The 22,582-nt window shown below is 40.1% G+C and overlaps 1 protein-coding gene across 3 annotated transcripts; it reads left to right on the forward strand.

Annotated features, from left to right (window-relative positions):
- The first annotated feature begins 133 nt into the window (after window positions 1–133).
- RETREG3 (reticulophagy regulator family member 3) lies at window positions 134–22,504 on the forward strand. 3 transcript variants are annotated; one of them, XM_081270047.1, is made up of 9 exons: window positions 134–450; window positions 12,031–12,137; window positions 15,360–15,390; window positions 16,324–16,450; window positions 17,219–17,303; window positions 18,416–18,553; window positions 19,587–19,669; window positions 20,304–20,436; window positions 20,869–22,504. In XM_081270047.1, exons 1-9 carry the CDS (start codon window positions 212–214, stop codon window positions 21,324–21,326), a joined length of 1,401 nt encoding a protein of 466 aa, XP_081126173.1. In that variant the 5' UTR covers window positions 134–211; the 3' UTR covers window positions 21,327–22,504. The 3 variants fall into 3 exon arrangements, with proteins under 3 accessions (XP_081126173.1, XP_081126174.1, XP_081126175.1); XM_081270048.1 differs by lacking the exons at window positions 15,360–15,390; window positions 16,324–16,450; window positions 17,219–17,303 and having other exon boundaries at window positions 135–450; XM_081270049.1 differs by lacking the exons at window positions 134–450; window positions 15,360–15,390; window positions 16,324–16,450 and having other exon boundaries at window positions 12,032–12,137.
- Window positions 22,505–22,582: the final 78 nt, after the last annotated feature.

The raw sequence follows: 22,582 nt of genomic DNA on the forward strand, positions 1-22,582 counted from the left end.
TTCATTTGGCTTCAGTGGTGTAGATTGCGCGTGCGTGGTTTCGGATTGGATTCGGCGCCACGGCACAGAAGACGTACTTTGACGCATTCTTCGCCTTATTTTCTATGCGCATGCGCGCGGCGGCAAGAGGCTGGCTGATTACGCATCTGCGCAGTTGGTGTTATTGTGACTATCGAGCCGCGGCCCCGGATGTTGTGGCTGCCGGGGGGAGATGGCGGAGGCTGAGGGGGTGGCCGCGACCCCAGGCCCAGTTTCAGGGTCGGCTTTCAGGGGTCGCCGAGCTATGTCAGACTCCTGGGAGCGCGACCAACAAGTTGAGGCGGCGCAGCGGGCCCTGGTGGAGGTCCTGGGGCCTTACGAGCCTCTGCTGAGCCGGGTGCAGGCAGCCCTGGTGTGGGAGCGGCCAGCCAGGAGCGCCCTGTGGTGCCTGGGGCTGAACGCGGCTTTCTGGTGAGAGAATTGGACCCTCAGAAATCCTCCAAGGCGCGAATTAGGTTTCTCTAGGGTTGTACCTCTCGCCTGCGCTATTTTCTTCGCTGCAATGGCTCCTTCCTGTACTTGCCTAATTTTGCCTCACCTCCTTCCACTCCATCTCGCCTCCAGGCTTTGGTACCCTAGTTCTTCCCAGGACCTTCTAGCTATCTTCTCCGCTTTATATGCCTGCACTCGCCCCACACTTCTGGCAGGAGATTTGGTAACATCTTGAACTGCTCGCAGTGAGCGAGGGCGCTTCTTGTTAGCCAGGGAACGCTGTTTCTCTTTAACCTCTCTTCTCTTGCCTGCTCAAGTGTGGCTTGAAGATTCTCTCCAGAGATTTTAGTAGCTCTTATGAGAGTAGAGGCTTAAGGTGTTAGCCATAGGTGTGATAAGAAAACAAGCTTGAGCGGTTAGCATGAATTAGCCTGTTACATATTCTCTCACCAGTGAAGAAGGTTGAAGTCTAAGCGTCAGTGTGAGTCTCCAGAAAATTATAAGTTTTTAAGTAACAGTTATGAAATAGTGATTGTGAGATTTCAACCATTTTAAAAGCACTTTGATTGCAACTCCTCCCTGTTCAAAAGAATTAGAAAGGCATCCTTAGCCACGGTTTATAAGCAAGGAAATTGACGTTGTCTAATAGTGTGAGTCTTCCTGAGCTTGACAAGTGACTCTATAAATATACTTTTAAGTGTCTGTATGTGTCATGCTCTGGGAAGATGGAATTGCTGCCCCTTTCCTAAATTGTCATAACCTAAAGTGGATTTAGGGCTTCATAGAATCTACCAAGCACACTTTGGGTTTATTATTAATTAGTGAAATATTATTGATGAAATTCCAAGGGAACTGACATTTCGGGGGACTTCTACAGGGCTGAATGAAATAAAACTATCTTGTATGCCTCAAAACAACAACTTATGTTTAAAAATTTTTTTTGCTAGAAATATACTTCTTTTTAAAATTATTGGCTCTGAAATCAAAACATCCTCATCTGAAAAAGTTTTCAGTGAGCTGGAACAGAATAAATAGTTCCATTTTCTTTGGAAGCCTCAGTGTCCGACTACTAAGTCATTTCCTTCCAGTTTGAAGAGGACCTTTGTTGAAGATGTCACAACAGTCTCTGGTATTTCTTGATTCCAGAGTCTTTAGTAAAGAAGGCAAAATTTTCCTACCACATACTTCCCATTTTTGGTAATGCTTTTCTTTGACACCTAGGTACCAACTTTCTTCCCATTGCTCACTGTGAGAACCCTTAACCATAGCACCTCATTCAAGAGCATTTATCTAGTCAAACTTCGTTTCCCACAATAGGTTTAGTTCACCCTAGGAAGAAAGTTGGTCCTCATTAAACCAGTTCATAGAATATGGGGGGAGGTCTGCATATGAGGAGCTCCTTTAACCCAGACACATCTTTAAATGCCACAGTGAGCTTTAATTTGCTGGGCCCTAACAGTATTTACTTAAGTTTATTAATATGCTATGTTTAGAATCTCAGTGAGAGCTCCTGTTTTGTACTCTGGGTCTCTTAAAGCTTTGTTGTATTTGGTCTTTATCTCTGGCATTTCCTGGTAGCTTGCCTGCTGTGTATCCAGAACAGTTACTCTTGTTATATTCCCATCACACTCTAGGAAGGTGGGGGAAAGATATAGCAAAATGGAGGTGTGACTTGAGACTGAAAGAACAGTTGGGTATGCCATTTATAGTGAGTATGCATACATGTGAAGGATACACAGATAGTGTTGAGGTCCTAGAGACTACTGTAGCTGTCATAGAATTGTTTAGGGGAAATGAGCTTCCTTGGAAAGTATAGTTTGAAGTTTAAACTGAATGTTAGACTTTGCATACTAAAAAATAATTTCATATTGAGTAAGAACGCTGACATTTCAGCTAGGAATGTGGAAAAGTGACTGTTTAGTTCTCAGACATTTTAAATGTTTAGGAAAAGGAGGATCATTAACTTAGATCAGAAATACTTTGTTTTGTTCTGAATGATGGCACATCATTAACATTTTCTGCATTTTGAGGTATTAGGAAATTGGATAGGGGAACAAAATGTCATTAAAATTCAGGTAGATAGCTCTTAACTTTCAGTGTTCTGTATTCTCAGTTATGATTTTTCTGTACCTGTAACTATGCCTTTTTTTAATTAATTTTTTTATTTGTTTTAATTAGTTATACATGACAGTAGAATGCACTTATATACTTTGATATATCATACATAGAGAGGATATAATTCCTGAGTGTATATATATATATATATATATATATATATATATATTTTAGAATCATATTGGTCATACAGTCACATATCTACATAAAGTCATAATGTCTCTTTCATTCTACTGTCTTTCTTATCCCCACAACCCCTGTCTTCCCCGTGACTATGCCTTTTTACATCCTAAAAATAAATAGATTATTTATTATTTTTTTTTTTTAGAGAGAGAGAGAGTTTTAATATTTATTTTTTAGTTTTCGGCGGACACGACATGTTTATTTGTATGTGGTGTTGAGGATCGAACCCAGGCCGCACGCATGCCAGGCGAGCGTGCTATAGCTTGAGCCACATCCCCAGCCCAATAAATAGATTATTAAATAAAGTAAAACAGATTGATGTAGGTTCCTTGTTACCATAGTATTCTGAGGCTTTCAGTGTTTTGTTTTTGTTTTTTTTTTAGATTTCAGAACTAATATAGTGGCTGTATCAGAGATCAGAGATGTTCAATCCTAAATTACTTCTGGACACTGATCTGTTATCTATACAATAATAATAGAAATGTCAAGCCTTTCCCTCTAATAGCTTGTATTTTCGTTAGCCCTCAGCCCCATCTATTTCAAATGAGTGATATCAAATCAAATGAATGATTTGAAGGAAGAATATGAGTATTTCCTGTCAGCATCAAAAAAGAACAGGTTTAGGGGGTTGGGGATATAGCTCAGTCGGTAGAGTGCCTGCCTCACATGCACAAGGCCCTGGGTTCAATCCCCAGCACCACCACCAAAAAAAAAAAAAGAATAGGTTTAATAACTTTTTGGTTTGCTTTTTAGGAGATAAGTGGGATGGTGGGTAAATAAGTACTGAAAATGTATAGCAACTTCAAATCCCTCCTCTGACTTCCACAAAGAGCACACGGTTCAAGGAGGTCTGGATAACTGTAGACCTCCTTTCCAATTTTTAACATTCTATGAGTCTAGGTACTCTCTGAATTAGGGAGATTGATTAAGCTTAATCCACAAACTGTTTTCCTGTTGGGATTTGCTTTTGGTCTTTTGTCTGAGACAACCATATTATACTTGGGGGTCATTATGGAATCTTGTTTAAACAAATGAAAATAGATAAGTAGGGCTGGGAGATATATATATGAAGTAAAAGTTAATGTTTGGTTTGCCTTTTTCCCAAAACAATAAAAATATTTATGAGAAATGATTAAGAGTATAAAATAATTCTGATTTAAAAGGTTAGAATTTGAGTTAAAAAATAATAGGATCAGGAAATGGAAGGGAGGGCCCATTTCAGTAGAGACATTTGTTATGTAGGGGGGAAAAATCTATTATCTAAACCAAATGTGGTGGTTGAGGCAAGAGGATTGAAATTTGAAGCTAGCTTAGGTAATTTGCCTTCTCCCAAAATAAATTTAAAAATTTTAAATGACCTGAGAAATGATGAAGAGTATAAAGCAATTATGATTTAAAAGGTTAAATAACCATGTGTGAGGCTCTTGAGTTCTAGTCCTAGTACCGTGAAAATAAATAAAATTTTCATGGGGCATGGTGGCACACACTATCTATTTTCAGCTACTTGGGAAACTGAGGCAGGAGCATCCAAGTTCCAGGCCAGCTTCTACAACTTACCAGGACCCTGTCTCAAAATAAAAAGTAGAAAAGGCTGGGGATGTAGCTCAGTGGAAGAGCACTTTCCTAGCATATGTAAGGCCCCAGGTTCTATCCTCAGTACTGCAGACAAAACAAAACAAAAAAGCTATTGAACTTTATATGAACTCAGTGCTTCTGGTGGTAGTCTTTGGAGGGGGGATTCTTTCTGCTTTTAGTAGCCAAGAGTCTCAAGAATGTTTTTGTTAACATTTCCTCTCTTCATTCAGTTTTTACATGTCCAAATTGTAAGGTTGGGTGCTTTCTCTCCATTAATATATGGGTAGGTTATTGGCAGCTAGTTAGTTTCCTTTCTGTTTTTATGCAAGAAACAACTACCATTAGGTGACATAGATTAGATCATTTTTTTTCCTTTTAATTTTTCAGTGGCTGGCTCATTAACCAGACAGTCACAAGTGCTGTACACAAATGAGCTTACTGTCTCTATAGGATGGGATGCTTTGTTCTGAAGTGCCATTGAGACAAGCTTACTTTATAATAACAAAGAAACCTAGGAATAGTATCTTCTTTGGTTGAAAATAGTTGAGGGGCTGGGGTTGTGGCTCAGTGGTCTAGAGTGCTCTGCGTAGTATATGTGAAGCACTGGCTTGGATTCTTGGCACCGTAAATAAATAAATAAGTAAATAAATGTCTACTGACAACTAAAAAATGTTTTAAAAAGTAGTTGAGTAGTCATTATTTATTATTATAACAAAATTCTAACTTAACCTAATAATAAGGATCCACAGTTAATTGTTTATTTTTATAATTTTTTAAGCTCTTTCTGGAGACCAGATTGCTATTCTAAGGGGCATTTTATTTAGACTGACAATTTAATTGGATTTTACCCCTGACAAAATGAAAGGACACAAAAGAAAAACTGTGAATAAAATTTCACTTTCATAGACATTAGAAAATTCAAATACAGTGACAATGAATTACTAATTTCTGCTTATTAAATTTTAAAAGAAGATAATATTTAATTCTGGGAAATATGTAGAAAAACAGACATATGACTAATGGCAACATAAATTGGAAAGCTTTTCTCTAAAGTAGTTTGGCAAGATATTTAAAATGTTCATATCTTTTCCAAAGGTGAGGGAAGTAGGAAATTATTGCTGATGGGCATGGATTTCTTTTGGGGCGAGGAAAATGTTCTAAAATTAGATAATGGTGATAGTTGCTCAGCTTTGTGAAGATACTAAAAACCACGGAATCAGACAGTTTGCAAGATTGAATTTTATAATATACAAACCATATCTCAAAATATGTTATTTTTAAAAATTGTTAATGCTAATGGGTATCGTGGCCCAGGCCTAAAATCCCAGTGATTTAGGAGGTTCAGGATGTTTCAAGTTTGAGGCCAGCCTGCGTGACTTAGTGAAACTGTCTCAAAATTAAAAATAATAATAATTTTAAAAGGGATTGTGCATGTAGCTCAGCGGTAAAACTCCTCTAAACCCAGTCACCTATTAGAGGAGGGGGAAGTTAATGCCTTTTGACCTAGTAGTCCACTTAAAATAGTTAATCATAGGTAAGGGCAGAGATTTATGTTTAGTGTTTGTAGTGTTTAGTTTTTATTTATTACATCAAAATCGGGAATACTGGGCTGGGGATGTGGCTCAAGTGGTAGCGCGCTCACCTGGCATGCGTGCGGCCCGGGTTCGATCCTCAGCACCACATACAAACAAAGATGTTGTGTCCACCGAAAACTAAAAAATAAATATTAAAAAATCCTCTCTTTAAAAAAAAAAAAACAAAATCGGGAATACTTTGATTAGAGAAAGGAGTTTTTTGTTTGTTTTGTTTATATATATATTTTTTGAGGTAGGGTCTTGCTAGTTGCCTAGGTAGGCCTCAAATTTGCAATCCTCCTGCCTCAGCTTCCCAGTTGCTGGGATTACAAGTATTTAGACAACATGTCTGGCTAATTAGAGAAAGTTTTAAAGGACTAATGGTGTATATGTATAATGTAATCATTTTAAAAGTTTTTGATATTTTTCTGGTGATATGGAAAAACCACATCTATGTACTTCATTTATTTTTGGTAGTGCTGGGTCTATGTACCATTAAGTGAAAAAGAAGGTTGTTAAACCAGATATGTCATGTACTTTCATAGTTTTTCAGTATTTTTTAAAAAAATATTTTTTAGTTGTTGATGTACCTTTATTTTTTATTTTTTTATATGTGGTGCTGAGGATCATGCTTCTCACATGCTAGGCAAGTGCTCTGCCACTGAGCCACAACACCAGCCCCTTCACAGTATTTTTATATGTGAATATAAAATACCAATTCTTTCTGTAAGTAATTTGTCCTGATTTGAACTTTTTTTATTCAATGGACTACACCCTAAACCTTAAAGCATTGGGAGCAATGGCAACTGTGGAGGTGCAAATCTCTCTAAATCAAAAAAGAATGGTTTCACATTGGTGTATAACCATTGCCATGTGCTAAAAATCTTCCACATTAGTGGAAAAAAATAGATTAAAATCAAGATTTCTAAAATAGATTTACATCTTTATTTCTAAAATAGATTTACGTATTTTTTGAGAATAATCTTCATGTTTATGGAATGTGTGGATGACAGATCATTTTTGTAAACTTTTTTTTTTTTTTTTGGCATGACTGGGAATTGAACCCAGAGCTTCCCACATGCTAGGCAGGCATTCTACCACTGAGCTACATTTCCAGTCTTTTTTATTTTATTTTGAGATAGTGTTTTGCTAAACTGCCCAAGCAGGCCTTGAACTTGTGATCCTCTTGTGTCAGTCTCCCTAGTAGCTGGGATTATAGGCTTGTGTCACTTCATCCAGCTTTAAAACTTTTATTATTAATAATTTAAAACATATGTTTAAGTAGACAGAATAATATATACCACCGTGTATTCAGCTTTAAGTTTTTCAATTCATTGCCAATTTTGTATTTTTATATTATAATTCTTTTCTACCTCTTTCTTTTTATTTTATTTTTTTATGTTTATTTACTTTTTGTTTTATTTATTTCCTAGGGATTGATCCCAGGGTGCATTACCACTGAGCTACATCTCTAGCTCTTTTATTTTTTATTTTGAGATAGGATCTCACTTAAGTTGCTTAAGCTTTCACTAAGATAACTGAGGCCAGTCCCAAACGTGTGATCCTCCTGTCTCAGCCTCTTGAATTGCTGGGTTTACTGTCATCTACCACCACACCTGGCTCTTCCTCATTGTTTTGAGGCAAATCATGAATGTAATGTAATTAATCTTTAGATATTTCAGTATGTCTGAAAAATAGACATAAAAAGTACCATTCATGTAAAATCCAGTCAGTGTTCAAATGACCAATTTTCTCATAAATGATACTTTGGCTTTAGAAAAAAAAACAACCCACCTTTCTGGGTTAAGAGTCACATGATGTCCACATATTGTGACTAGTCTGTTTTGCTGAAGAAGTCCTTTGGTCCTATAAAGTATCCTAGAGACTAGATTTTACTGACTGCATCCCTGTGGCTTAACATGGCTCCTGTGTTCTATATTTCCTATAAAAAGGTAGTTGAATCTAGAGGCTTCATCAGATTCATGTTCACTTTTTTGGGGGGGTGATGCTGGAAGGAAATTTTTTTTTTTTTTTTTTTTGGTAAGACTATTTCATAGATAGGGATTTACTAATTTCATTTTTATTTTCTTTAATTACATTTTCTAAACTTTTCTCAATAAACATACTGTCTTTAGAAATAACACAAAACATGCCAGGTACAGTGGCAAACGCCTGTAAATCCCAGTGGCTTGGATGGCTGAAGCAGGAGGATTGTGTGTTCAAAGCCAGCCTCGGCAAAAGCAAGGTGCTAAGCAATTCAGTGAGACCCTATCTCTAAATAAAGTACTTAATAGGGTGGGGGATATGGTTCCATGGTAGATTGCCCCTGAGTTAAATCCCCTGTTATCCACCCCCCAAAAAAAAGAAATAACAAAAAATAAATACCAGTAAGAAAAAATAGATTGTGAGCCCACAATGAGTGGAAGGAGTAACTGGGTATGACAGTCCCTAATTGAGTAATTCACACGTGAATGCCCAGCATTGGCTATATTTACATTGTTAAGTTGGAAAGTATATTTACATTGTTTTTGCTAAGTTGGAAGGTTCTCCTGCTGATTAAAGTTGGACAATATTTTGCATGTTGCCTTATCAAATTTCTGCACTGTTATATATGCTTGTGAATGATTGGCCTACAGAAATCAACATTGCAGGTCTAAACTAACGCAGAGGAACCCTCCCTTCTTTTTCTACTTGAATCACTCTTTCTTCCCCCAACACTGGGGATTGACTCCAGGGCCTCACATATGCTAGGCAAGTATTCCTACCACTGAGCTAGGTCCCTAGTCCTTTTTCCTTCCTTCTTTTCATCCCTCACACTTTACCTATTTCAGTCTCCTAAGTACCATATCTTCAGTTATGTCTTGCCCTTGTACATAGTTGCAGAATTGGATGTTTTGAATTTTTACTTCTAACCTCCTAGTTTGCTTCTATAAAATTACAAGCATAATATGACCTCATTTTAACCCAATCCTGAGATATAATCAATCTGAGATTAATATTTTCTGCATCTAGGAATTTTGCATTTAGGGCTGGAAGGAAAGAAAGAACAAACACTTATCCACAGGCCCCTGAGAGAATATTAATATTAATTATCTAGTTATCTTGGAAGGGTCAATTCTAGTTCTTTTTTTTTTTTTTTTGGTAACAGGGATTGATCTCAGGGGCACTTGACCACTGAGCCACAGGGTCTCACTGAGTTGCTTAGCACCTTGCTTTTTTCAGAGGCTGGCTTTGAACTTGGGATCCTCCTGTTTCAGTCTCCTGAGCCGCTGGGATTACAGGCATTCGCCACCGCGCCGTGCCAATTCTATTTTGAGTGTGTGTGTGTGTGTGGGGGTGGTGGGGGTGCTGGGGATTGAACCCAGGGTCTGTTCTGTGAGGCAAGCACTCTACCAAGTGAGCTATATCCCCAGCCCCTAATTCTAGTTCTTTAAGGTAATCTTTTTATTGAATTTTGGTCTGTTTAAAAGAAGCTATTTTCCTAAGGAATATTTTTTTTTAACTTTTTTTAGTTATACATGGACACAATATCTTTATTTTCTTTATTCTATGTGGTGCCAGGAATTGAACCCAATGCCTCATGTGAGGAAGGCAAGTGCTCTGCCACTGAGCCAAAACCACAGCCCAGGAATATTATTTTATACCACACAGAAAAACTCTTCTTCCTCTGAAGTTCCTACAGTAGTTTGTTCAAGAAAAGGATATATCTAGGCCTAAAATTGACATTATGGACCAGGATTAATCTTGTTCAGGAAAATGCTCAATGCACATAGCCTATGTGACCCAGAAAATACACTCTTTATGAGATTGGCTGTCACCTGTAGGATAAAACCCCAGTACACTTTGTCATAAAAGGCCCTTTATGATCTGACTCCTGCCTTTCTCCTCGTTCTGATCCCTACCCTCTGTTCTTTGTTCAATCATACTGTTGGTAATTCCTTAAATACATTTTGCTAGTTCAATCTTCTCCCATTCTGAATGTCCTTTCTTTCCCATATCATTTTGCCCTGTTTTCTTACCAATCATCTATTACCCAGCTTGGAAGCCAGGATGCAGTGGTGCACACCTATGATCCCAGCAACTTAGGGGCTGATGTAGAAGGATTAAAAGTTCAAAGTCAGGCGGAGCAACTTAGTGAGACCATAAGCAACTTAGCAAGACCCTATCTCAAAATAAGAAGGGTTGATAATGTGGCTAAGTAGTTAAGTGCCCCTGGGTTCAATCCCCAGTCGTACCCCCTCACACCTCCACCCCCTGCAAAAAGAATCCCAGCTTAGATATTGGTTCTTATTACCTTGTCATGTTATATTGTAAATACATGCAAATATACTTGAGAGTAAGGTTCAAGTTTTACTTTTCTGTAAATGGACTGCTTACCACAAGGCCTTGGCAAATAGCACTCAATAAATGTTTGTTTAGTTGAATTGAAACATAGTTTATGTGACTAGTAAGTGGGGGCTATAACAGGCTACTAAAATAATGTAGATTGCTGGACATAGTGGCTTATGAGTATAATCTCAGCAACTCAGGAGGCTAAGGCCAATCTCGGCAGTTTAGCAAGACCCTTAGCAAAAGGACTAGGGATGCAGTACGGTGGTAAAGTACCCTTGGTTTCCGTTCCCAACACCAAAGAATATAGTGTAGGTCTTAGAGACACAGTATTTTTATTGCTGTTATCTTTGGAAAACCACCCTCTTTGGAAAAGTTTAGCGTCTTTTCCTTATTCCAATTTCTAATTGTTAGTAATCATACTCAAGGAAGGGAAGATTGCAGACAGTCTGGATTGCCTTCCTGAAGAACTCCTTCAAGCAATCTGGAGAGAACAGTGGGTGCTAGAGTAAGAAATTCTAGAGCCTTTATCTTTGACCTTGTTAAATTTGCTTATTTGTTAGGATAATGCACTAGCTTTGGAGAGAAGAGTAATGCCTTCGGCAGTTCTAGAGGCTTATTTTTGCTAAGATGCTTTCATTCTATAATCTCATAGGTAATTATGGTACCATTTAAGTGGTGGGGTAGAAAAAATTGAAATAGGGTTGTCATTGGTGGCTAAATTCCTGATTCTCCTTTATTTCTTTTCTTCCCTCATTTTTGTATAATTTTAAATCCTTTTTTTTTTTTTTTTTGTACTGAGAATTGAACCCAGGGATGCTTAACCATTGAACTAAGTTCCTAACCCTTTTTTATTTTTATTTGAGACAGGATCTCCTAAGTTGCTTAGGGTCTTGCCAAGTTGCTGAGGCTGGCCTCGAACTTGCCATCCTCCTGCTTCAGCCTCCTGAATTGCTGTTTTTGTTTTTTTAAGTATTTATTTTTTAGTTGTAGGTAGACCCAATACCTTTATTTTATTTTATTTTATTTTATTTTATTTTATTTTATGTGGTGCTTAGGATCAAACCCAGTGTGTCACGCGTGCTGGGTGAGCGCCCTACCACTGAGCCACAACCCCAGCCCAAATGCTGTTTTTAAAGATTATTCAACTAACATGCTTTTATGTTTATTGAAAAAGAAAACCACAAGTGTGTATAGAGAAAGAATTTAAAGTTCTTCTGCCAATCCCTGAATATTCATGTGTAATCATATATCCATTCAATCTCAGCAACTCAGGATGCTAAACCAGGAGGATTGCAAGTTCAAGGCCAGCCTCAGCAACTTAGCAAGACCCTGACTAAAAAAAATACAAAGAATTGGGGATGTAATTTGCTGAAGTGCCCCTGGGTTCAAACGTCAGTACCAAAAAAGAAAAACCAAAAACCAACAATAAAAAAAGAGGTTATTTGGGCTGGGGATATAGCTTAGTTGGTAGAGTGCTTGCCTCGCATGCACAAGACCCTGGGTTTGATCCTCAGCACCACCACCAAAAAAAAAAAAAAAAAAAAGTTATTTGATTTACTCCTCTGCCTTTAGAGAAGCAAATTATATCTGTTCATAGGTAAGATAGCTGAGGTCTAGAATATTTTCCCAAGGTGTATAACTAGTTAGTGTCAGAACAGCAACAACAATAAAAACACTAGAACTCAAGGTCGTTTACTACAAATCCTGTAGTGCATGTGTTTTATTTTCTGAAATTAATTTGTTTGTTAATGATCTTCCTCCTGTTTTTCCATCTCTGTAGGTTCTTTGCACTGACATCCCTACGTCTTGTATTTTTACTTGCATTTGGCTTGATGATCATTGTCTGTATTGATCAATGGAAGAACAAAATCTGGCCTGAGATAAAAGGTGAGTTTGGTAACATCTAGAAAAATTTCAACTGGAAATGGCCTTTTCTGTGATTTTTGCCTCTAGTTTTGGGTTTTTTTGAGGGGCATGTGGAGCTGAGGACCAACTTTTGAAGTCTGAATTATTGCTTTAGGAGACACTTGAAAGGCATGTTCCCCATCTATGGTTTCTTAAACCTGGGTTCTGCCTTTGCTGTTGTTATTAAGTTCAGGAAATACATGTCTACCACCTGATATATTATTGTCTAAATGATTGGCCTGAGGAATAAGTAGTCTTTAAAGATTTTAAAAAATAAATCTCCTTATTGAATATACATCTTTACTGAGGCAGCATCAATTTATCCCTCAAGATTTCTTTTAAGTTGCTTATTTGCAAGGCAATAAGATAGGAATTATGACTTACAGAAAGTACCTTACGATGGTTTGTTTTTTCAATAATTATACATAAACGTTATAATTATAGAATAATATCAAAGATGTCACAATACAGACTGATTGATATATTCATGTGTTTTTGCCCTAGCCAAGCCTTGAATGAAGAAAAACATTGGGCCAGCTGGAGAGACAAGTGTGTTTCTAGACAGTCCAATAGCTTGGTTAATTTAGGAAACCACAAGCTAGCCAGGCAAGGTGGCACATGCCTATAATCCCAGCAATTTGGGACGCTGAGGTGTGAGGTACTAGAATGGCAAATTAGAGGCCATCCTCTGCAATTTAGTGAGACCCTGTCTCAAAATAAAAAAAGGGCTAGGGATATGTCTTAGTGGTAAAGCACCCGGGTTCAATCCCCAGTACCAGGAAGCAGGGGGTGCAGGGGAGAATACGAAAACAAAATCATAAGCTGCAAAGTATGTCCTAAGAAGAGAGAATTGAGCATTTGGCCCAGAATAAAGAATGCATTAAAGGGAGTGCTAGGAGGTAAGATTCAAAGTATGCTGGAATTAGATTAGGATTTTTATTTTGGGGGTCATATTGGGGATTGAACCCATTGAAATATATCCCAGCCCTTTTTATTTTACTTTGAGACAGGGTCTCACTAAGTTGTCCAGGTTGACCTTGAACTTGAAATCTTCCTGCCTCAGCCACCATAGTTTCTGGGAATATAGGTGTGTGCCACCACCACACTTGGCTCGGCTCCTCAGCCTTTTTTTTTTTTTTGCAGGGCAGGGGTGGTACTGGGGATTGAACCCAGGGGTGCTTTATTACTGAGCTACATCCCAGTCCCTTTTTTTTTTTTTTTTTTTTTGAGAGAGAGAGAATTTTTAAATTTTTATTTTTCAGTTTTCAGTGACACAACATCTTTATTTTATTTTTATGTAGTGCTGAGAATCGAACCCAGCGCCCCGTGCATGCCAGGTGAACGCATTACTTCTTGAGCCACATCCTCAACCCAAGTCCTTTTTATTTTTTATTTTGAGATAGGGTCTTTTAAGTTGTTTAGTTTCTTAATAACTTGTTGAGGCAGGCCTCAAACTTGTGTTCCTTTTGCCTCAGCCTCCCAAGTTGATAGAATTATAAGCTTATATCACTGTACCCAACTCACAGCCCTTTTAAAAATTATTTTATTTTGAGACAGTTTCTTATAAATTGCCCAGGCTGCTCTTGAATGTAATTGTCCTGCCTCAGCCTCTTGAGTAGGTAGGAGTCCAGGTTTGCACCACCATACCCAGTTAAGGATTAGATTTTATAAGCCCGTAAAGTTAGGCTTAGAAGTTTAGATTTTATCCTATATGTAGTGAGTGTCATTGAAGATTTTTGAGTTACAACTATATACTGAGGTGATAGTAAAGATTAATTTGATAGCATTTTAAAAGAGAGAAAAAGAAAGGAGAAGACCTATTAGGAGATTAAAGCAGTGTCTTTGTGGGAAGTAGTCAGAATGACGTCCATGAAAACAAATCGTGGATGGCTTAGAGAGTTGTAAAGAAGGAAGATACGTCAAGACTAATAAGTAGTTGGATATGGGTTAAAAGAGTAAGTGATAAACCGGGCGTGGTGATGCATGTCTGTAATCCCAGTGGTTTGGGAGGTTGAGGCAGGATTGCAAATTCAAGGCTAGACTCAGCAATTTAGCGAGGTTCTAAACAACTGGGTGAGACCCTGTCTCAAAAAATATAAAAATGGCTGGAGATATGACTCAGTGATCCTGGGTTCCCTAATACCAAAAAGAAAATAGTGAGAAAAGCCAATTTTAGTGCCAGACATGGTGGCGTACTCCTGTAATCCCAGAGAGGCTCAGGCAGGAGGACAGCAAGTTCAAGACCATCTTCTGCAACTTAGTGAGACCCTGTCTCAAAATTTAGAAAAAGGCCTGGGCATGTAGCTCAGAGGTAGAACCCTCCTGGCTTCAATCCATAGTATCACCACCACCACAACAAATCCAACTTTGGCATTTTAAAAGTAGAAGAGTAGGAGAATGACACATTTGCAGATATTGCCAAAGGCATGCAGGGAAGTCTGTTTAGGTGGAGGTGTGAATGACAAAAATTGATAGTTTTGGGGTTTTTGTGTTTTTTTTTTTTCCCCTTCCCCTTAGCAAAGTTTATTGAAAAGAAAAAAGGGGAGGAAAATATCCTCAAGGGAGAGAGTGGATCTTCTCAGAGAGGAGAGTGACTTGATACAGGTTTTGGACATGTTAATGTTGAAGTGTTGGCAAGACATTCGAACTAAGTTATACAACTTTTAAATACATTCCCATCCTGTTTTATAGAGACTTTAAGGAATTGTGTAGTTTGTCTGCTGGTTTCATAACTAGTGAATGTCAAAAGACTTTACATCATTTGGGGTAAATAATGGGTGTCTCTTTGAAGAGAATAGGTAGATTTCTAGGGTTGGAGTAGTTATAACATGCTTCTGTAGCCTGGCACACATTGATGTGTAAGAGCAATCCAGACACACTCGAGATGGGATGGACCGTTTTTCTTGTGTAGGTAATTATAAAGAGTCTCTAGTGGTCCATTTGGACCATACTTCCTTTATCCCCACAAAATGAGACAGGCATAATATTTCCTTGTTTGAACAGGCATAGCAGTTATCCCTTGTCCCACACTTGTCCTACAGCTCCCTAACTCTGGCAATATAACATGGTGTCTCCTTTTTATTGACTATTACTGTTTTCTTTTCCCTGAACCTATTAAAACTTGAGCTGTCAGACCAACAGCCTAACATTTTCATGTTTAGTTTTCCCTACCAACTAATGCTGGTGTTTGTTTTAATATTGTAGTGCCAAGACCCGACGCATTAGACAATGAGAGGTATGGAACACTAATTAAATCCCTTTTTGTTGCTCTGATTTATTCTCTTGTAATATTCTGGTTACATGTTGTTAACCTCATGTTCTGGACACACAGTGTAACTGAGAAACCTAGTCTTTTCCAAATAATCATTTTAACAAATCCTAAAGTTTAGATAGCAATATGTTGAGATGGCCAATGTTTGCTGATCTGCATAAGAGAAGTTTCTGAAAAAGCAGCATTACAGAGCCCCATAACCTAACATGCCAGGGAATTAGCTGTGATATGCAGCCCCAGTGTGAAAAATTAAAGGCAACTAACATCATTTGTCTCCTGGCTTTTATACCAGGTCATTTCGTGTTTTCTGTGACCTCTGGCTATTTAAAGTTCCTGATCAGAAAACACATTGGTTCCTGGCATCAACAAGCCAATGCCAAAGATTCCTCTTGTGTCTTACAGCTCCTGCTTCATTTCTCAGTTCATCCACCCCATATGTTTTGTCCAAGGAATTTTCTCTGCTGTGGTTTATTTTGGTTTTGCTTTATTTATTTTGAGGGGCACGTCCACCATTGCCCTCCCTCTAGCAGCAGTGGTGTCAGTCAGACTGTGCTTTACTTGTATCTCTGAATTGCAATCATAGTGAATTGCAATTATCTGAGTGTGGGGAAAAAATGTTTCTAAGCACAAAGGGCCTTGGAGCTGGTGGCAGGTTTATACACGTGGATTGGGCCGCTTGCTCATAGGGTGGAGTTGTCAGAACAAGTTTGCCCTCCTAGTCCCTAAATTCAAGTTTCAACCTGATGAGCCAAGAAGAAAGTCATGCTTCACCTCCAATGCACCTGGGACTAGCCACTCCCCATCCCTGTTTAAACCGGAAGCACTGATTGCCTGCACAGCAAGATGGGGGGACCTTTAACACCCTCCTTTCACAGCTCCCCCTTCTCTCTCCCATAGCTGGGGCTTTGTGCACCCTCGGTTGCTCAGCGTGCCCGAGCTCTGCCACCATGTAGCTGAAGTCTGGGTTAGTGGGACCATTTTCATAAGGAATCTTTTGCTTTTCAAAAAGCAAAACCCAGGCAAGGTAAGATTCTCCCCTTTTTCACTTTCATCTGTAGCTTCTCAGTTCAATTTATGCTAAATTGAAACAGTTCCTTTACTGTATATCTTCATTCAATAAAGAAAAGACTGCTGTAGTTGTAGAAACAGAGGGAAGTTGTAGGATGGTACTTCTGACTGACATTAGGACTAAGGAAAGAGATTAATGACTTGGTTGGTGTGCTTGTCACCTAGAGTAGGTCATTTCCTTTTTTTCTCTTTTTTTGTGGTGCTGGGGATCAAACCCCAGGCCTCATGCATGCTAGGCAAGCACTTTACCACTGAGCTGCACTCCTAATTCCCATAGAGTAAGCTATTTTCTTGCCCTAAGACAGGAAAGAAAGCTTGCTTCTGTGCATTCTGTGTCATACTAAACATGTGGTAGGTTGTTGGGTTTTATTTATTTATTTATTTATTTATTTATTTATTTATTTATTGTCTTCTGTTTTGTTATTTTGACTTAAAAATCCCACCCACCAGCACTTGCTTTCAGAGAGAATTTTTGGCTAAGTCCTATTCAAACCAGTTTCCCGGCATGAAAGGTATTGCTATATGGGGTTAGCCAAGTAAAAGGAGTTTGAATAGAAGGAAATATCCTTCTTTTCCTCCTGAACAGAATTATCTTTGGATGTAGGAGTAGCTACATCTTTTATTCTGACATGTCTATGTTTGGCTCTAGAACATAAAGAATCTTCAGTCACATTTCCTCTGTAATTCCCCATCCACGCCGAATTTTGTTTCTTAACTTTCCCAGTTCTGCTTGCTGAGCTGTGGGATACTGACGTTTATGGCTGTCTTGGGTCGCTACATCCCTGGACTTTTGCTATCCTACTTGATGCGTAAGTATGGTATATACCTCCCCTTTAAGCAGTACCTTGCTCATAGCTTTTGCAACCCACAGTTTACCCTGGATTGAGGGAGAGAAGTTTTATATCTTGGTTCTCTAGAAAGTGACCTTCCTGTATTTATATTACCTGTTTAGTGTCATGAAAACATCTTTTCACCTGTAGCAGGGTCTCCACATATAAAGTCATTTCATTTCTTTGTGGTGCTGGGAATCAAACCCAGGGCCTCATACATTGCTGGGCAGATGCTTTATCACTGAACTATAGCCTCAGCTCGTATTCATTTCTTACTAAGTCAGTTTTAGAAATTGATAAGGGTGTATGGATATGGTGGCATACTCCTATAATCTGAGTTACTCAGGAGGCTGAGGCAGGAGGATTGCAAGTTCAAGGCCAGCCTGGCAACTTAGCAAGACCTTGTCTCAAAATAAAAAGAGCAAGGCTCTACCACTGTAGCTCAATCGTAGAGTGCCCTTGGGTTCAACCCCCAGTGTTGGGGGGAAAAAATAATGAGGTTCCACTAACATATGTGAATATATGATGCATCCTACTATAAAGGATTGTCTGTCCCTGTAAAGGAGGGAGTTTATAAAACATGATTCTTAGAGTTCCTCTATTAGGATCTGTTTACCCTGGACCACTCTTTTCCTCCCTAGAGTACATTTTATTTATATCAGTTTAGTTGTTTCCTCTTGGCATGTAGTCTGCTTAGAACTGAAAGAACTGAGTAGTTCCAACTGTGGCTATTATACATCAGAACTTCACATGATTGATTATGTAGTTTCTGAGGCATTGTTACCATTTGGCCTTGTTTATGGTTCAGTGACACCCCTCTGCAAGTGACCATACTACCAGGTTCTGTCCTTGGGCTGTCAACAGTATACTGTGCTGTGCATAGCTCTGTACTAGACCTTGTGGGTGGCTACAGAAATCCCTGCCTCAAACTTCCCACGGGAGACTCGAGAAGATGACCAGCAGAATTAAGCACGTTTATTACATACTAAATGTTCAAGCCCTAAGGACATAACAGACACAAAGAACAAGAGTTAGGATTTCTTCTAGTAGCCCTTTCTTCATTTTGCTACTGTTCCCACTCCTACTCTCAGTTGTCACTGTCATGATGTGGCCCCTTGCTGTGTACCATCGACTGTGGGATCGAGCCTATGTGCGGCTGAAGCCAGCTCTGCAGCGGCTGGATTTCAGTGTCCGTGGCTACATGATGTCCAAGCAGAGAGAGAGACAATGTAAGTGTCATGGGGAGGTTTCTTTCCACTTGGGAAGTGTGGGAAAGAGAACAAAAAGCCCATAGGTCTGACATATGGGTTAGGTGGGAGAAGTGGGAGAAGCTGGAAATGGCTTGTGGGGGTGGAGAGTGGTAAATAAAATCAATATTCTATTCCAGGGAAATCTATGCAGGTTTGCCAGCTTTCCTCATTTGGAGTCCCAGACTTGCCCTTTAATCTGAGAAAAATTCTCACCAGTTGAATGAAAGAAATTTGAAGATGTCCCTAATATTATCTGCCATTTATGAAGCATTTCCCATGGCTATTCATGGCTCTTCATTCATTTTATTTAACCATTTACAACCTTGAGAAGTGGGTGGTTTTATTCTCTTCCATTTGAGGAAATTGAGGCTCACAGTTAGTAAATGTCAGTACAGGTCTTTCCAAATCAACCTGGCCTCTCATCACTACCAAAAGCTGCCTTTCAAATGAGATTAAAAACTGCCACCTTACAGGCTGGAGGTGTACCAGCTTGAGATCCATCCAAAACATTCGTGATAGAGGAGCAAACTTTTCATTCTCTTAGGTCTTGTCAGGTTGAGTGTTTCATTAAGCCCTGGCCTTCATAGAGCCCTACATGTGGTCATCAAGACTCAGCTTATCCTGGGCCAGCCAGTTGAATACTATCAGTCCTCAAAAGCCTAATTTAACCAAAGTTGGTATCTCCATTTGCCCTCTATTATAGTGTCTACTTGCTACCTTAACATTAAGTCTGCCCTAGCTGATCCTAAGGTGTTTACCAGCCTTGTAGTAACTGACTAGAACAGAAACATGGGAGTTGGTAGAAGGAAGATGTTGGAAGAGAGATTTCTCTCCTGTGTTATCAACTCATCTTGCCACTTAGGCTCAGCAGCCTCACCCTCATTTACTGTTATATAGGCATAAGGGTCATATTCAGAGGAACTCTTTTATGTTCTGATTTTATGCCTTTTAAGTCCAAAGATGGTTTTTTCCCCTCAAGTGAAGGCATCAAGGCTCTGTTCTTTCCACATAGTGCGTCGCAGAGCTCTATACCCAGAACGTACCATGGACAACCATAGTGACAGTGAAGAGGAGCTTGCTGCCTTCTGTCCTCAGGTAACTTGAATGTGGGAGTACTCCACTGGCCAGTTTTTTTTTTAGGTTCCCTTTTATACATCTGGCAGCTTACATTTAGGCAGTAACCAGATTTCAAGACCCCAGAATCCCCTTGCTCCTGAGAGCAGTGACAAGGAGCGAAATAAGTGTTACATTGGGACTTTGTATCCAGATTTCAACTTGAGCCTGGTGACCAGCACACTCCCTCCCACATCTCCTTTTGCCCTACCATCATGGAGAATTTCTGGAGCTGGTATGATCATTTTTTAAACACCTAGCCCACCTTTAGGTTCTGGCAGAATGTCTCTTCCCGGTCACCTGTGAAAAGTAATCTCATAGTCAGTTACATTTGTGTGTGTTGCGGGTGTGGGGTGTCAGTTCTTAAGAATAAGTAGCTAATTGATTCCCAAGACTGCTTTTCTTTCTATGTTTAAGAGATGGACAATTAAGAGCATTTTCTTTGGGTGTGAATAACCTAAAAGGAGTCAAGATTTTGAATAAAGTCCCCATCTCTCCCTGGTTACACTGATGGCCTTTGGGGGTAGCCTCAAAATTAGTAGAGCTATAACTAGGAACTGCTTCTGATTCTAATGGCATCATCTCTTCAGATTTGTTGGTCTTTTCTTTTTCTAAGCTGGATGATTCTGCTGTTGCCAGGGAATTGGCTATCACTGACTCAGAACACTCAGATGCTGAGGTCTCCTGTACAGACAATGGCACATTCAATCTTTCCAGGGGCCAAACACCTCTAACAGAAGGTTCTGAAGGTGAGGAGAACCTCTGACCTGGGTTGATAGTGGCTCTGACTATTGCTTCTCAGCTTCCTTGGACAGAGGGGATACAGGCACACACACACACACACACCCCTGTGCGCGCTTGTCTCCTATGCTGTGGCAGAGCAGCCTAAGGGGTGTGGGTACATCCAGGATGGCACTGCTACTCTCATTGAAGCCCTCAGTCCCTTAGTAGACTTAGCCTCAACCTCATGGGCACAGGAGAGGAACGGGGCGGGAATTCTCTGGCTAGTAGCGATCATAACCATCTATGAGTAGAGAAGAGCTAACTAGTCCCATGGGTTTTGCTTCATCATGAGATACCCAGGGTGAGAAAAATATGGTTATGTGGCTTGACATTTTGTGAGTCTGGAGCACTGGAGGACCAGGTAGTTGCCATGTCTAATATACCCTGTATTCTCTCAGACCTAGATGGTCATAGTGATCCAGAGGAATCCTTTGCCCGAGACCTTCCAGACTTCCCTTCCATTAATGTGGATCCTGCTGGCCTGGATGATGAGGATGATACCAGCATTGGGATGCCCAGCTTGATGTACCGTTCTGCACCAGGAGCTGAGGATCCCCAGGTTCTCCCTTACAGCCGGGATGAGGCTGCACTGCCAGAGCTCCTGCTTGGTGCCCTGCCTGTAGGATCCAACCTCACCAGCAACCTTGCCAGCCTGGTCTCCCAGGGTATGATCCAGCTGGCCATGTCAGGAGCCTCCCAATCAGGCCCTTCTGGCCCACCTCCCCGGAGAGCAACAAGAGGCTTCCTCAGAGCCCCTAGTTCAGACCTGGACACTGATGCTGAGGGAGATGACTTTGAACTTCTGGACCAGTCAGAGCTGAATCAGCTGGACCCTGCCAGTTCCAGGAGCCAATGAGGAGACAGACTCCTTTTAGGGGGTCATTGTGGTTTAGGTTTTTTTTTTTTTCCCTCCACTTAGGGTGATGGGGCAGGGGAAGAACCCAGGTCCCATCTCCTGAATGATATTTGTATGCTGGGTGGCCTGACTGATGCTCAGAGGCCTGTTTAGAGAGGATACTCCTTCCCCTACTGCCAGCTGGACATCCATTTCTGTGCTTAGGCATTGAACTAAGAGTGTGCTCTCCCAAAGGAGGCTTCTCTCCATCAGGATGGTACTTTGGGGAACAAAGTCAGGGATATTGATTCCTTTTTGAGAAGTGCTGCTGTTTGCTTTTAGGTCTGGGTGCTCAGGGGCCCTCAATGATAGAAGAGTCCCTTTCTTTCCTTCCCTTGCCTCCCTAAAACCCCCCCCCCCAAATCAGGCAGCAGCTGGAAGAGTTGTCATCTTCTGTCAGACCATGCTTTGATGTGTTTTTTCAAAGCACACTTGTCCTTTGGTTCTGCAAAGCAGACCTGTTCCCTCTTCCTTTAGCTTGTCCTCATTTCTTGAGGGCTGACTCCCAGTGTTCCAAAATAAGGCTTGTGAAATTTAAGAAATGTGAACATGATGTAGGAATGGGAGTCTTCTACATTACCTTGGGCCAATAGGGGTCAGCTGGCTGGGAGGGTTTGTGAGCGCTTCTGTCTTGAGGTCTCACTGAATCTTCCGAAGCTGTGTGGTTGTCTTTGGTGCTGCTAACCCCTGGCTCTATTTGACCAACAGTCTGAGCAGTGAGCAAAGCAATACCATACTCAATTATATATTCTCTTCCTTCCTCTGCTCCTCCTCTGGAGAAGCAATAATTCCATGGAGGATGGCAAAGTAGCACTTTACAAATGGCTCTGTGGCATTCATCCTAGGAGCCACAGCTCTTCTTGCACCAGCTCCTTTACTGCTTTTTTTTTTTTCAATTGCTTCCCAATTTGGCAGGACTTTCTTTAAGGATGAGCCCAGATAGCAAGAATTATGTCCGTGCAGCAGAGACCCCTCTAAGGGTATCTGTTCTGCAGCCCCTAGTAATATAATGCAAGACAAAAAACCTAAAAATATTTGGTTCTAAACCTGTGCCAGCCTACTCCCTCTCTGCGTCCATAATCAGAGCTCAAGTCAAACTCTGCTATCCTCTTTCCCTCTTGTATTAATCCTTTGCCGATCCTCAGGGACTACTCCCCCGACACCCCCATTCTTGAGTGAGGATGTTGGACAGAGCCCATTTTCATGTGCTGCAGGTG

Source organism: Spermophilus citellus, assembly GCF_964194105.1.
Source record: "Spermophilus citellus genome assembly, chromosome: 17".
Classification (NCBI taxonomy): Eukaryota; Metazoa; Chordata; class Mammalia; order Rodentia; family Sciuridae; genus Spermophilus; species Spermophilus citellus.

Excerpts from the sequence above, each read along its gene's own strand:
- RETREG3 (XM_081270047.1), top strand. The coding sequence starts at position 212 with ATGGCGGAGGCTGAGGGGGTGGCCGCGACCCCAGGCCCAGTTTCAGGG. Across the intron at positions 12,138-15,359 it reads AATCTGGCCTGAGATAAAAG|TGCCAAGACCCGACGCATTA; the intron begins GTGAGTTTGGTA and ends TTAATATTGTAG. Across the intron at positions 20,437-20,868 it reads TCTAACAGAAGGTTCTGAAG|ACCTAGATGGTCATAGTGAT; the intron begins GTGAGGAGAACC and ends GTATTCTCTCAG.